This window comes from Choloepus didactylus, chromosome 3 (assembly GCF_015220235.1).
Source record: "Choloepus didactylus isolate mChoDid1 chromosome 3, mChoDid1.pri, whole genome shotgun sequence".
Taxonomy (NCBI): Eukaryota; Metazoa; Chordata; class Mammalia; order Pilosa; family Megalonychidae; genus Choloepus; species Choloepus didactylus.
Window position 1 is genome coordinate 106,479,836 of NC_051309.1, and position 16,034 is coordinate 106,495,869.

General features: G+C 34.4%; 1 protein-coding gene across 1 annotated transcript in view; it reads left to right on the forward strand.

Moving 5' to 3' along the window:
- The window catches only part of RAP1GDS1 (Rap1 GTPase-GDP dissociation stimulator 1), a 205,973-nt gene that overhangs the window by 168,954 nt on the left and 20,985 nt on the right, over window positions 1-16,034 (forward strand). The window contains exons 10-13 of the mRNA XM_037831460.1: window positions 11,084-11,216; window positions 11,867-11,904; window positions 12,191-12,316; window positions 13,125-13,264. Coding sequence (XP_037687388.1) covers window positions 11,084-11,216; window positions 11,867-11,904; window positions 12,191-12,316; window positions 13,125-13,264 — 437 coding nt within the window. The remainder of the gene's footprint in view (window positions 1-11,083; window positions 11,217-11,866; window positions 11,905-12,190; window positions 12,317-13,124; window positions 13,265-16,034) is intronic.

Sequence of the window (16,034 nt, forward strand, 5' to 3'; positions counted from 1 at the left end):
ATACTCATTCATTATTGGTTGGAATGTAAAATGGTGTAGACGCTGTGGAAAACAGTTTGGCAGTTCCTCAGAAAGTAAAGTATAAAATTACCATATGACCCAGCAATCCCACTTTGAGGTATATACACTAAAGTTTTGGAAGTGTGGACTCAAACAGATAGTTCCACACCAGTGCTCATGGCATCATTGTTCACAATTATCAAAAGTTGGAAGGAACCCAAGTATTAACTAACGAATGGATAAGCAAAATGTGGTATATATACATATAATGGTATATTTCAACCATAAAATAGAATGTAGTTCTGACACATGCAACAACATGGATGAACCTTGAAGACATCAAGTTGAGTGACATAAGCCAGACACAAAAGGACAAATATTGTATCATGCCACTGATAGGAAATAATTAGAATAAGCAAGCTCGTAGAGTCAGAACCTAGAATATTAGTTACCAGGGGCTGGGGTGGGGGTAGGAAATGGGTAGTTAGTACTTAAATTATATAGAGTTTTCATTTGGGTGATTGTTAAAGTTTTGAAAATGGATGGTGGTGATGGTAGCACAAGATTGTGATGTAATTAACTGCCCCACATTATTTATGTGAATGTCGTTAAATGAGGAATTTTCAGTTGTATATGTTAGTAGAACAAAATTTTTGTAAAAGTAAATAGAGCATAGCACTGTACAATACAGTGAACCTATTTTAAACAATAGGTTATGATTAATAACAGTTATAAAAATGTTCTTTCATGAATTGTAACAGTTTGACCACACTAATAGGATAATATATGGGAACTCTGTATTTCATGCAGAGTAAACCCAATACATCTCTAACAAAAATAAAAGAGTGAAAATTAAAGAAAAATATACTAGAAGCATTCAACAGCAGATTTGAACAGATAGAAGAAAAAATCAGCAAACTAGAAGATAAGAAAATTGAAATCTGCACTCTGGAGAGCAGATGGAGAGAAGAATGAAAAAAAGTGAACAGAGACTAAGGGACCTGTGGGACAACATGAAGCATTAATAATAATGCATTATGGGAGTCCCAGAGGAGAGAAGAAAAGGGAGTGGAAAGAATATTGGAGGAAATAATGGCCAAAAGCTTCCCAAATCTGGTGGAAGACATGAATATAACATCTAAGAAATATAGTGAACTCCAAACAGCATAAAGCCAAATCAACTCGTTCCAAGACATATACTAATCAAAATGTTGAATGCCAAAGATAAAGAATTCTGAAAGCAGTTAGAGATGATTAGTCACATACAAGGGATTCACAATAAGATTGAGTGCCAGTTTCTCATCAGAAACCATGAAGGCAAGAAGGCATATTTAAGGCACTGAAAGAGAAAAACTGCCAACCATGAATTCTGTATCCAGAAAACTGTCCTTCAAAAGTGAAGGATAGTTTTATACATTCACAGATAAACAAAAATGGTGCCAAGAGACCTTCTCTACAAGAAATGTTCAAGGGAATTCTTCAGATTGATAGGAAAGGCCAGGAGATAGTATCTTGACCAATATGAAGAAATGAAGATCTCCAGTAAAGGTAACTGCATAGGTAAATGCAAACCTCGGTTGTATTCTCAGTATGTAATTCTGCTCTTTATTTCTTTTATGATTTAGAATTCAGCTCAGTAAGAAATAATGATTTCTGTGTTTTGGACATGCAAAATATAAAGATGTAATGTGGGACAAAAACAACAGTGAAAATTGTGGAGTATAGGAACATATGCTATTGAATAAATTGGTATCATTTTGAACTAGCATGTTATAGACTTAACTTGTTTCATACAAGCCACATTATCTAAAAGGAAAGTATTTAAAATATGTACATTGGAAGTGAGAAAGGAATTAATCGGTTACATCTCAAAATATCAACTATACACACAAAAAAAGGCTACAATGAACTAAAAGAGGGCAAAAAAAAGATGTAAGATGGACGAAAAGTGAAGGACAAAATGACTGAAGTTAAGTCCTGCTTTATAAGCAACTATAATGAATGTAACTGGATTAAACTTTGCAAACTAAAGACTCAGATTGGAAAATGAATTTTTAAAAAAAGAAGCAGCAGGATCTAACTGTATGTTTGTAAGACTCACCTCAGACCCCAAAGACAAATAAGTTGAAAGTGAAAGGATCGAAAAAAATATTCCATGCAAATAGTAATCAAAAGAGAGCTGGGGTGTCTATGCTAATACAGCACAAAATAGACTTTACATCAAAATCTGTTACCAGAGTCATAAGGCATGCAACGATGTAAATGAACCTTGAGGACATTATGTTCAGTGAAATAAGCCAGAAACAAAAGGACAAATATTATATGATCTCACTAATATGAACTAACTATAATGAGCAAACTCTGAGAATTAAAGTCAAAAGCATGGATTATCAGAAGATAGAAGAAGGGCAGAGATTGGGCAGTCTGTGCTTAAGGAGTACGGAATGTTCAGTAAGGTTGATTAGAAAGATTTCAAAATGGATAGTATAATGCTATGTGATGGCAGCACAATGCTATAAGTGTAATTAACAAAGCTGAGTGTGAGTATTGTTGAAAGGAAAGCTGGAGTCTTGTATGTCACCAGAAGGAAAGCTAGAGTATAAAAACTGGGACTGTATAATTTAGCAAAACCTAGAGTGGACAATGATGGTGTAAGAAAGTTCTTACATGAGCTAGAGCAAACGTATGTCACTATAATAAGGTGTTAATAATAGGGTGGTATATGGGAAAAATACAATTAATGTAAGCGAATTTACATTAACACAATTAACAGTAACATTGTGATATTCTTGAAATAATTGTAACAAAGGTCCTAAACCAAAGCTAAATGTCAATAATAGGGGAATATAAGGGCCATGTTTTTTCCTCTAGAAGAAATGAGAATGTTCTCGTAGTATCTGTAGTAGTGAATGCATAACAATGTGATTATACCATGAGCCATGGGTTGTACACTTAGGATGGTGTGTGAATAAAACTGTTAAAAAAAATAATAGAGGGGAATAAAGGGTATGGGATGTTTTGGGTTTTCTTTTTTATTTTTCTTTTTATTTTTTTCTTTTTTGGAGTAATGAAAATGTTCTAAAATTGGTTGGGGTGATGAATGCACAACTATGTGATGATAATATGAGCCATTAATTGTATATTTGGATGGATTATCTGAAGTGTGAATATATCTCAATAAAATTGCATTAAAAAAAAAACTTTTAGCAAGAGACAAAGAATAATAAAAATTTCAATCCACCAAGAAGTTATAACAATTATAAACATATCTGCCCCTAATCACAGTGACTCAAAATGCATGAGGCAAACATTGAGATAACTCTGTGATAATAGTTGGAGACTTCAGTATACCACTTTCATTTAGACAGAAGATCAATAAAGAAATGAGTACTTGAACATTGCTATATATAAACTAGACCTAACAAACATATACAAAGCTCCGCACCCAACAAAGCAGAAAACACATTCTTCTCAAGTGCACATAGATCATTCTCCAGGATAGACTACATGGTAGACAATGACAATTCTCAGTAAATTTTAAAAGATTGAAATTATGCAAAGCATCTTCTCTTACCACAAGGAAATAAAGCTAGAAATCACTAACAGAAGGAAAACTGGAAAGTCCACATGTGTGAATGTTAAACAATACACCCTTAAACAATCACTGAGTCAAAGAAGACATCACAAGGGAAATTAGGGAATATCATGAGATGAGCGAAAAATACAACATACCAAAACTTATGTGCTCAGAGGGACATTTATAGCTATGAACGCCTGTTTTAAATGTGAAGAAAGACCTCAAGTCAATTAACTTCACATCTGAAAGAACTAGAAAAAGGAGAGGAAATTAAAACTAAAGCAGGTAATGAAGGAACAAAATAATAAAGATTAGAGTGGTGATAAATGATATACACAATCTAAAGAATCATTGACACCAAAGTTGGTGCTTTGAAGTGATCAATAAAATTGACAAACCTTTAGTTAGACTGACAACTTAGAAAAGAATGGATGCAGATAACTAAACCAAAATGAAAGGGTTTACATTACCTCTGATATTGGAGAAAGTAAAAGGATTTTAAGAACATACTATGAGCAATCATATACTAACCTAGAGGAAATGGACAGATTTCCTGGAAATATATAACTTGCCTAAATTCTGACTGAAGTAGAAATAGATCATCTCAACAGACCTATAACAAGTAAAGACATTGAATAAAAAAAAATCCCAAACAAAGAAAACTGTGGGGCCAGATGGCTTCACTGGTGAATCCTATCATAGATTCAAAGAAAAATTAACACCAGCCCTTTTCAAACTTTTTTTAAAAATTGATAAAGACAGCATTACCCTACTACCAAAGCCAGATAAAGACCCAAGAAAACTATAGACTAATTTCCCTCATGAATATAGGTGTAAAAATCCTCGATAAAATACTAGCAAATCAAATCCAAGAGCTTATTACTGTAGTTCTACACCATGATCAAGTGGGATTTATCCAGGGAGTGCAAGGATAGTGTAGTACACCACATCAATAGAATGAAGTGGAAAAAAATTGCACGATCATCTCAATTGATGGAGAAAGGCTTTTGACAAAATCCAACACCTTTTCATGATTAAAATACTCAAAAAAAAATTAGGAATAGAAAGTCACTTCTTCAATATGATAATGAGCATATATGAAAAACCCACAACTTACTTTATGCTCAATAGTAAAAGACTGAACGCCTTCCCCCTGAGATCAGGAACAAGACAAGGTGGCTACTTTCACCATTGCTATTAAACATGGTACTCAAAGTTCCTTGCCATAGAAATTAGGCAAGAAAAAGAAATAAAAGGCATTCACATCAGAAAGGAGAAAGTAAAACTATCTCTAGAAGATCCCAAAGAATTCACAAGAAAATTACTAGAACTGATAAATGCATTTAACAAAGTTGTAGGCTACAAGAGTAACAAAAATCAGTTGTGTTTTTGTACACCACCAAACAATATTCTGGAACAGAAATTTAAAAAGCAATCCCATTCTCTGTTAATTTCTGATGGATATAGTAGGAGCAAGTTCACAGAAATGTTGCTATATTAGGTAACTTTCTTGGGGTAAAACAGGAACATGTTGGAAGTTAAGCAGTTAGGTTAGTTGTCTTTTTCTTACTCCCTTGTTATGGTCTCTTTGAAATGTTCTTTTATTGTATGTTTGTTTTCTTTTTAACTTTTTTTCATACAGTTGATTTAAAAAAGAAGGGAAAGTAAAAAAAAAAAAAAGAAAACAAGGAAAAAAAAAAGATGTAGTGCCCCCTTGAGGAGCCTGTGGAGAATGCAGGGGTATTCGCCTACCCCACCTCCATGGTTGCTAACATGACCACAGACATAGGGGACTGGTGGTTTGATGGGTTGGGCCCTCTACCACAGGTTTTACCCTTGGGAAGACGGTTGCTGCAAAGGAGAGGCTAGGCCTCCCTATGGTTGTGCCTAAGAGCCTCCTCCCGAATGCCTCTTTGTTGCTCAAATGTGGCCCTGTCTCTCTAGCTAAGCCAACTTGAAAGGTGAAATCACTGCCCTCCCCCCTACGTGGGATCAGACACCCAGGGGAGTGAATCTCCCTGGCAACGTGGAATATGACTCCCGGGGAGGAATGTAGACCTGGCATCGTGGGACGGAGAACATCTTCTTGACCAAAAGGGGGATGTGAAAGGAAATGAAATAAGCTTCAGTGGCAGAGAGAATCCAAAAGGAGCCGAGAGGTCACTCTGGTGGGCACTCTTACGCACACTTTAGACAACCCTTTTTAGGTTCTAAAGAATTGGGGTAGCTGGTGGTGGATACCTGAAACTATCAAACTACAACCCAGAACCCATGAATCTCGAAGACAGTTGTATAAAAATGTAGCTTATGAGGGGTGACGAGATTGGGAAAGCCATAAGGACCACACTCCACTTCGTCTAGTTTATGGATGGATGAGTAGAAAAATAGGGGAAGGAAACAAACAGACAAAGGTACCCAGTGTTTTTTTTACTTCAATTGCTCTTTTTCACTCTAATTATTATTCTTGTTATTCTTGTGTGTGTGCTAATGAAGGTGTCAGGGATTGATTTGGGTGATGAATGTACAACTATCTAATGGTACTGTGAACAATCGAAAGTACGATTTGTTTTGTATGACTGCGTGGTATATGAATATATCTCAATAAAATAAAGATTAAAAAAAAAAAAAAAAAGACATAATGCTGAGCAAAATAAGCCAGGCACAAAAAGAGAGATATTGTATGTTACCACTAATGTGAATTCTGTGAAAAATGTACAATGTTTTATACTGTAGAATGTAGGGGACCTAGAGATACCAATTAGTGGAGGGGGAATGATAATCTAATAAGAACAGATAAACTATGGAGGGTAATCTCAATGTTATGGGAATGCTCAGGAATGATTATGGTTTGTAAACTTTCTTGGATATAGGAAGATCATGTTGGAAGCAATAAGAGTTATTTTAGGTTTTTTTTTTTCTCTTATTCCATTGTTTTCTTAGGGGTTGTTAATTTTCTTGGGGTATGGTAGGAACATGTTGGAAGCAATGTAGTTATTTTAGATTATTTGTTTTTCTTACTCCTCTGTTTGGACATGATTTATTAATTTTCTTGGGGTATGGTAGGAACATATTGGAAGCAAAGTAGTTATTTTAGGTTATTTGTTTTCCTTAATCCATTGCTTTGTTTGAAATGTTGTGGGGGTTTTTTGGTTGTTGTTTGCCTGTTTGTTTTTAATTTTTTGATAAACAAAGTTAAAAAATTGAAAAAAAATCAGTAGAAAAATGGGAGTAAAAACTAAATGACAAATAGGGTGGGATGGGGGGATGGTTTGAGTATTCTCTTTTCACTTTTATTTTTTATTCTTATTCTGATTCTTTCTGATGTAAGGAAAATGTTCAGAAATAGATTGTGGTGATGAACGCATAACTATATGATCATACGTGAACAGTTGATTGTATACCATGGATGACTGTATGGTTTATGAATATATTTCAATAAAACTGAATTAAAAAAAAAAAAAAAGCAATCCCATTCACAATAGCTCATAAAAGAATAAAATGCCTAGGAATAAAATTTAACTAAGGAAGGGAAATACTTGTACATGAAAAACACAAAACATTACTGCAAAAAAATAAGAGGATCTAAATAAATGGCATGACATCATGTTCATGGATAATGGATAGGAAGACTTAAAATCATTAAGATGTCAACATTACCCAAAGCTGTCAGCAAATTCAAGCCGTGCCTGTCAAAATTTTTGCAGAAATGGAAATGCCAGTCCTCAAACACATATGCAATTGCAAGGGTCCCAAAATAGCCAAATCAGTATTGCAAAGGAAGAACAAAGTAGGAGATACAAGACTTCATGATATCAAAGTCTACTGCAAAGCCACAGTAATCAAACTAGTGTGGAACTGGCATAAACATAGACCCATAGACCAGTGGAGTAGAATTGAGAGTTCAGAGATAACCCACACCTCTATAGCCAACAGATTTTGACAAGGGAGCCAAATACATTAATTGGGAAAAGAATCTCTTCAGCAAATCGGTGTTGGAGAAACTGGATATCCACATGCAAAAGAACAATGTTAGACCCCTACCTTACACTGTATACAAAAATTCTAAATGGGATCTAAATATAAGAGCTAAAACCATAAAACTTATAGAAGAAAACATACAGGGAACCTTCATAACCTTGGATTTGATAGTGATTTCTTAGATATGACACCAAAAGCACAAGCAACAACACCAAAAATAGATAAAATGGACTTCATCAAAATTGAGAACTTTTATTCTTCAAAGAACACTATTGAAGTGAAAAGATAATCTTCAGAATGGGAGAAAATATTTGGAAACCATGTATCTGATTAGAGGTTTAATATCCAGAATTTATAAAGAACTGCTTTAATTCAACAACAAAAAGACAAATAACCCAAATAAAACATGGACAAAGGACTTGAAAAGACAGTTCTCCACAGGAGATATAGAAATGGTCAATAACTACATGAAAAGATGCTCAATAGCATTGGTCATCAGGGAAATGCAAATCAAAACCACAGTGAGATACCACCTCACGCCTAGTAGGAGGGCTATTATTAAGAAAACAAAATAAGTGTTGGCCACTGTGATGGAGAGCTCAAGGCAGTGTTTCTCAACATTAACTTGAGAAGTCATTCAAAGAAGAAAAAGACAGAAGAAAAGACTGGCTGATGTAAAAAAAATTACTATAACCATCAGTAACTGGTTTCAGTTGACAATGTATAATGGTTTACTGCTGTGATTTTCCCCATACCTACAGATAATTTATTTTGTACTTTTGAATTAAAAGACATTTGTACATTCCTGAGGGGAAAAAAAAGCTCTGGTGAGGATGTGGAGAAATAGGAATCCTTATGCATTGCTGGTGGCACTGTAGAATGGTATAGCCACTGTGAAAATCAGATTGGTGGTTCCTCAAAATATTGAAAATAGAATTACCATATGACCCAACAATCTTCCTTCTTGGTATATACCCAAAAGAATTGAAAGCAGGGACTCAGGTATTTGTACACCAATGTTTATAGCAGCATTATTCACAATAGACAAAAGGTAGAAAAAAAAACGTATCTATCAACAGCTGAATGGATAAACAAAATGCAGTATATACATACAGTGGAATATTATTCAGGTATAGAAAGAAATGAAGGCCTGATGCATGCTGCAACATGGATGGGCCTTGAAGACATAATGTTGAGTGAAATAAACTGGCCTAAAATGTCAAAAATTTTATCATCTCATTTACATGAAATACCTAGAAGAAGAAGTATACTTCATAAAGACAGATGGTATTTGTCTTTATAGAGCAGGGGGATGAATGGGAAGAGGGAGATAGAGCTTAATGGTAAGTAGTTTCTGTTTGAGGTGGTAAAAAAGGAGCAATAATGGATGTCAGTGATACTTTGAATATGATTACTACTACTGAATTGTACACTTGAATGTGGTTAAAAAAGGTTAATTTTGTACTCTATATTGGTTAGTACAATAAAAAGCTGAAAAAAAATGAAGCAAGAGAGGGACAGAAATTTAAAAAAACAAAAGATGAAGTTATGATGGCAAAGTATTGATAATTCTTGAAACTAGTTGTGAGGTTTGTAGCAATTCATTGTAGTATTCTCATTTTAAATGTTAACACAGTTTGAAACACAATTTTGATGGTAGCACAGCAATGTAAGTACACTGAACAAAGATGACTGTGAGTATGGTTGAAAGAGGAAGGTTAAGGGCATGTGGGACACCAGAAGGAAAGAAGGAAAATAAAGACTGAGACTGTATGACTTAGTGAAACCTAGAGTGCTCAACAATTGTGATAAAATGTGGAAATATGTTTTGACATAAGGGAGAACAAATGAATGTCATCCTTACAAGGTGTTATAAATGGAGTGATATGGGGGGAAAATACAATCAATGCAAACTAGAGATTATAGTTAACAGAAACATTGTTTTATGCTCCCTTTAATGTAACAAAGGCACTATATCAAAGCTAAATGCCTAAAACAGGGGGATATAAGGGAGGGATATGGGATTCTTGGCATTGGTGATGTTGTCTGACTCTTATTATACTTGATTTCAATTCTGTCTTTCCTTTTGTTGCTTTTTAGCTGTCATTTTTTTTTCCTTTTTGTTTTTCTTTTGTCTCTCTACCTTCTTTGACTCTTTCTCCTTCTCTGTGAAAGAAATGGAGATGTCCTTATATAGATAGTGGTGATGGTGGTGAATACATAAATACGTGACTATACAAGGAACCATCAGTTGTTTACTTAGGACAGAATGTATGGTGTGTGAACAAAACTGCCTTTAAAAAAAAATGAGTTGAGGAAGAAACCTTGAGGGCACTATATTGAGTGAAATAAGTCAGACACAAAAGGACAAATATTGTGTGGTCTTACTGCTATGAACTAATTATAACGTGTAAACTCATAGACATGAAATATAGGTTACCAGGATATAGAATGAGGCTAAAGAATGGGGAGCAGTCGCTTATTATTAGCAGAATGTTTAACTAGATTGAACTTAAGTGTTTGGAAATGGACAGAGGTGAAGGTGGCATGTTATTATGAGAATAACTAACAGTGCTGAATGGTGTGTGAATGTGGTGGAAATGTGAAGCTTAGAGTCACATATGTCACCAGAAGGAAAGTTGGAGGTTAAAAGATGGGAATGTATAAAACAGTGAATCTTGTGGTGGCCAATGTCCATGATTAACTGTACAAATATTAGAAATCTCTTTCATGAGCTAGAAACAAATGTATGACACTATAAACTAGAAGTTAATAATAGAGGGGTATATAGAGAAAAATATACCTGTTGCAAATTATGTACTACAGTTAGTAGTAATTTTAACATTCTTTCATCAACAGTAACAAAATGTACTATACCGATACTATGAGTCAATAATGGGGGGAGAGGGATTAGGGGTATGGAAGGATTTTGAGTTTTCTTTTTTGTTTTTATTTCTTTTCTGGAGTAATGAAAATGTTCTAAAAATTGAAGAAAAAATTAATTGTGGTGATGGATGCACAGCTGTGTGATGGTACCATGGGCAATTGATTGTGTACTTTGGATGATTGTATGGTATGTGAACAATCTCAATAAAATTGAATTAAAAAAAATATTAACCATGGTAACAAAATGTGAAGTACTTTTCCCTATATAATAACGTTAGCAAAAACACAAGCGGATTTCACTATAAAAAAAGTATAGATGGAAGCTATTCATGGGCATTTTAATTAGCATTGTGATTTTCACTTATTCATCCTTTGGTGTATTATCAGGCTCTAAGCTAGGGATTTTCTGGTTCCTTTTCTGATTTTAAAAATTTATCTGTGTTAAGGACCTGTGTTATCAGCCTTCTTATTCAATAAACAGAAAAACCTATAAATCTGATGGGAGAAAGAAATGGAATTAGCTTTACTTTCCTATAATTCCATTTTCCCTAATGTAGAGAATGGACAGGAATCAGTATTAAAAACTATTTTTAAAAAAACTATTTTTTTAAAGGAAGTTAAATATGCTTTTGTTTTGTTCAGATGGAAATTGTATCCATATGGTAGATAATGGAATTGTAGAAAAACTTATGGATCTACTGGACAGACATGTAGAAGATGGAAATGTAACTGTACAGCATGCAGCACTAAGTGCCCTCAGAACCTGGCTATTCCAGTAAGATTGAGATTAGTAGGCAACTAGGTAGGAAATAAAGTCCTTTGAGGAACATATTTACTGTGTGTGATAAGTTGACCTCCTTAATCAAGAAAAGAAAAAAGAAAATCTTCAAATTGTTCACTTTTTTTTTTTTACTAGTAAATGGAGATTATGTGTTAAATATGTTTTCTGAGACTATTCAAGCATAATCTTAGCCTTTGTTCAGATGATTCGGATATTCTATTCTTTAATCTTTTGTGAACTTGTGGATTTTCATCATATTAACTTTTTTTAAGCATCTAGAATTGAGGTGAGCGAATGGCATCGTTTAATAGAGTCCCCTAAAGAATGACTATTTAAGGTGCTTTGCCACAAGCAGACACACAACTTTATAAAATTGCCTTAATGTGTCTTTTGGGATTAAAGACTTTTGAGCCATGAAATCACATTATCATAAGAAATAATACAAAAGATAGTTAAAACTATTCTTTTATTCTACTTTCTCAAATTACATTTAGAACATATAACTATATGAAGATCCAATTCATATGAATTCAGTGATTCATATAGCAGATTAATATTGTCTATTAATGTTTATGATATCTGTATTAACACAGTTGGGTCAAGGACAGAGAAAAAACTGAAGAATTGTGCTTTTTGTGATTAAGAAGGCAACATTTTCATAGTTCCTTTACAAATTATTTAAGTAAATGTTTTGAGAATGGGTTTAGGATTAGAAAGCTAGTAAATATGATTTTGTATGTTATGTTCCTATGGACACACAGTATACTTAGCCCCCAACCCTGCCCCCCAAATTAAAAATCCTTTTCTTAAAAATCATAGAAGTGTAATAGGATTGTTTCTAAGTAGAAAAATATAACACTGGGCCTTATAGATAATAGACACCCAATAAATGTGTGTTGAATTGTATGTATATCATCAAGAATGCTAATGACATTTTAACCATATTCTCTTTCTCTCTCTCTCCCTAGTCGTAAATAAAGCAAAGATGTTATCAGCAGGGGTCACAGAGGCAGTTTTGAAATTCCTTAAATCTGAAATGCCTCCAGTTCAGTTTAAACTTCTGGGAACTTTAAGAATGTTAATAGATGCCCAAGGTAAAGAAAAGCTTTAACCATTTGCATTTTTTATTTAATAGTTTTAATGCATCTTTAGTTGAAAAAGGACTGATTTTAAGCTTTCAGAATTATAAAATCACAAAGATAAATAGCAAATGAAAGGTAAATAGAGATTGGCTTTGGAGTCCCATTCATTAATTCCCATGCTTTCTGTAATTGACTTTACATGGAAATTAAATTGCACCTCTGTTTATTAGTACATATAATTCTGTTTTTAGGTTGGCTTAGTAGCAGCTTCTAAAGGCTTTTTTGTTTGTTTTGCTTTTGTCTTGTCATTCTATGCCCATTTTGATCTTTTCTTCAAAATCGTCATGTTTCAATGTAGTGCCAGTGAAAATTTTTAAAAATTTGTTTTGCAACTAGGAAAAGCATTCTTTGATTTGCGGAAACAGCCATGAAAACCACTCCTTAAGAATGCACTAGGTTTATTTATTTATTTCTCAATTCTAGACACTTCTTTGTTATTGATTGCTTAGATGACTCCTGGCAACTCTTAAAAATTAGTCTGCTAGAGAACTAACAGACAAGCAGGTTTAACCGAAAGAGTATGAAGTTGTTTGTTTTTGTATTTTGTGTGAAAGTCCACAACTTTATTATAAGAAAAAGCCAAATAACCCATCAGATACCGTGTATGTACAGTTCTTGCTTTAATGAAATTATTGTATTGTGTTTTTTAGGTGTGTAATTTCCTTTTGTACTCTTACCTCTTTATCAATTTATTTCAGTTTATTTCAGTTGACTGCCTGTCAATGACTCATTTCTTTGTGATTTGCCTTCTTTCCTATAGCAGAAGCTGCTGAACAACTAGGAAAGAATGTTAAATTAGTAGAACGTTTGGTGGAATGGTGTGAAGCCAAAGATCATGCTGGTGTGATGGGGGAGTCAAACAGACTGCTCTCGGCCCTCATACGACACAGTAAATCAAAAGTAAGTATCGGGGAAATCAATTCACTAGTAAACATTAGAGGAGCCTTTTTGGAGAACCCAGTACCCAAGATCTTACATCATAAGCTTTCACTTTTATGTATTTATGTATAGCAATCAAAATGAATTCCATAAAGTTACCACAATTCATTGCTTTTGTCAAATGCCTGCTGATGAAATAAATACATTAATCACTGATTCTGGAAAAAAATGAAGATTGAACTTTTTTATGTAGCTCTATAATAGTTAAGGGTAAGACTTTGGAATCAAACAGAAATGGGTTCACATTTTATCTTTACCATTTACTTGGTCATTTCATATCTCAGTGTCTTAATGTATAACACCAGGATAATAATACCTACCTAAAAGAGTTGTGAGGAGAATTCAACAGGGTCATTATAAGAAGCGCTCAGCTAGCCCTCCCCCCTACGTGGGATCAGACACCCAGGGGAGTGAATCTCCCTGGCAACATGGAATATGACTCCTGGAGAGGAATGCAGACCTGGCATCGTGGGATGGAGAACATCTTCTTGACCAAAAGGGGGATGTGAAAGGAAATGAAATAAGCTTCAGTGGCAGAGAGATTCCAAAAGGAGCCGAGAGGTCACTCTGGTGGGCACTCTTATGCACAATTTAGACAACCCTTTTTAGGTTCTAAAGAATTGGGGTAGCTGGTGGTGGATACCTGAAACTATCAAACTACAACCCAGAACCCATGAATCTCGAAGACAGTTGTATAAAAATGTAGCTTATGAGGGGTGACAATGGGATTGGGAAAGCCATAAGGACCACACTCCACTTTGTCTAGTTTATGGATGGATGAGTAGAAAAATAGGAGAAGGAAACAAACAGACAAAGGTACCCAGTGTTCTTTTTTACTTCAATTGCTCTTTTTCACTTTAATTATTATTCTTGTTATTTTTGTGTGTGTGCTAATGAAGGTGTCAGGGATTGATTTAGGTGATGAATGTACAACTATGTAATGGTACTGTGAACAATCGAATGTACGATTTGTTTTGTATGGCTGCGTGGTATGTGAATATATCTCAATAAAATGAAGATTAAAAAAAAAAGCGCTCAGCTAGTACTGGGACATCATAAGCATTCAATAAATGTTGGTTGCTATTGCTGCTGCTGTTATTACTGTTAATTTTACCACCAACACCGTTACTAGCATCATTGTCAAACATAAGGCACTGATTTAATTTGAAATTAAAATGATATTTAGATAGTAAATGATGCCCAGAACTCACTAAGCTGGCATTTTTAAATTCCATTCTCTATTGTTTTTATAAACGCTTGTGTGCTTATGCCAGTATTGGTGGGAATAAAAAATAAAACCGTTTAAACAGTATTTAGCATAGTGTGTGCCTGGCACATGGTATATAACCTATAAATATTTGTTAAATGAATGAATAAATGAATGAACACATGAACTATTTTAAAGCTTACAATGGTGAGAACCAGGAAGCAATTCAGCAGTTGATTTGTATCTAGATTATATGCCTTTTAGTTTTGTATAATCTCTTTTCTTTTCTGAAGTAAACCTTTTGACCATTTCACTTTTATGCAACTGCAGTAGTGATTGTATATCAGAAGAAAGTTTAGAATTCAGATCCATCAGCTATTTTCAATTGTTTATAGAACAGATAAAAAGAAGCTTAAATGTAGAGGTAGTCCTTGACTTGTGTAAATCTTTTTAATATAAATAATTAACTTTACCATAATAGCTTTTCCAGCCATGTAGCCACAGGAATATTCTTTCCCGATAGCTGCTGTCATTTGGGATCACTCCCTGGGGCAAAATCAACTGTTAACTAGAACCTTCCTGCCCAGCCCAGCCTAAATGTCCATACTTTTCACTGACACCAATATTGGACCAAGTAGTATGCTGACAAAATTGAACATATCCAGATAGGATAGCAAAATGATTTCCTTCACCCCGTCTCCATCATAACTACACTGTTGGACCCATTTGTTCATTTAACAGTCATTTTGGGGTGCTTGCAGTATAAATCAAATAAAACACAGTATTACTTTCAAGGAATTAACTGTCTAGTGGAGGGACAGATACAAAAACAACTAAGTAAGTACACAGCATTAAAGCCACACGCAACACTGAGGTGTAATACAGAGGAAAGAGGGACCTACTCGGTCTGGGCAGTCTAGGATGACATCACAGAAGGGATGATATTTTAGAAGTTAACTAAGAGTTTCTCAGGAGGAAAATGGGAAGGGAAAAGAGAGAAGGGCCTTTCAGTCAAAGGCACAGCGTGTGCAAAAGCACCGAGATGAAAGGCAACATGGTTTAAGATGTAAACTATAAATAAAATGGTATTGCTGGAACATGGATTGTGTGGAGACAGTGGCCAGAAAGGAAGAGAATTGGGGATTAAGATAAATTGTGTATGCCAAGTTAAGGTATATGGATTTGATTTTGTAAAGAATTAGGGAGCTCTTAAAGGGTTAAGTGCCATTATCTAGTACATTTGGAGAGATTTAGTGGGGGCAGAGAGAACAGTTAGGAGGTTGTCACAAAATATATGTGAGAGATGATGAAGGCCTGAATTAAGGTATTGTGTTGAACAATTTAAAATTGCTGATCTCAACCATTTTTTTCATTCTTAAACTTTTTATTTTGAAATAACTTCAAACTTCTGGAACAATTGGTGAAATAATACAAAACCGACACAGGGAATGCCAATATACCCTCCATCCAGGTACCCAGATTCACCAACTTTTTAACATTTTGCCACATTTGCCACATCATTCT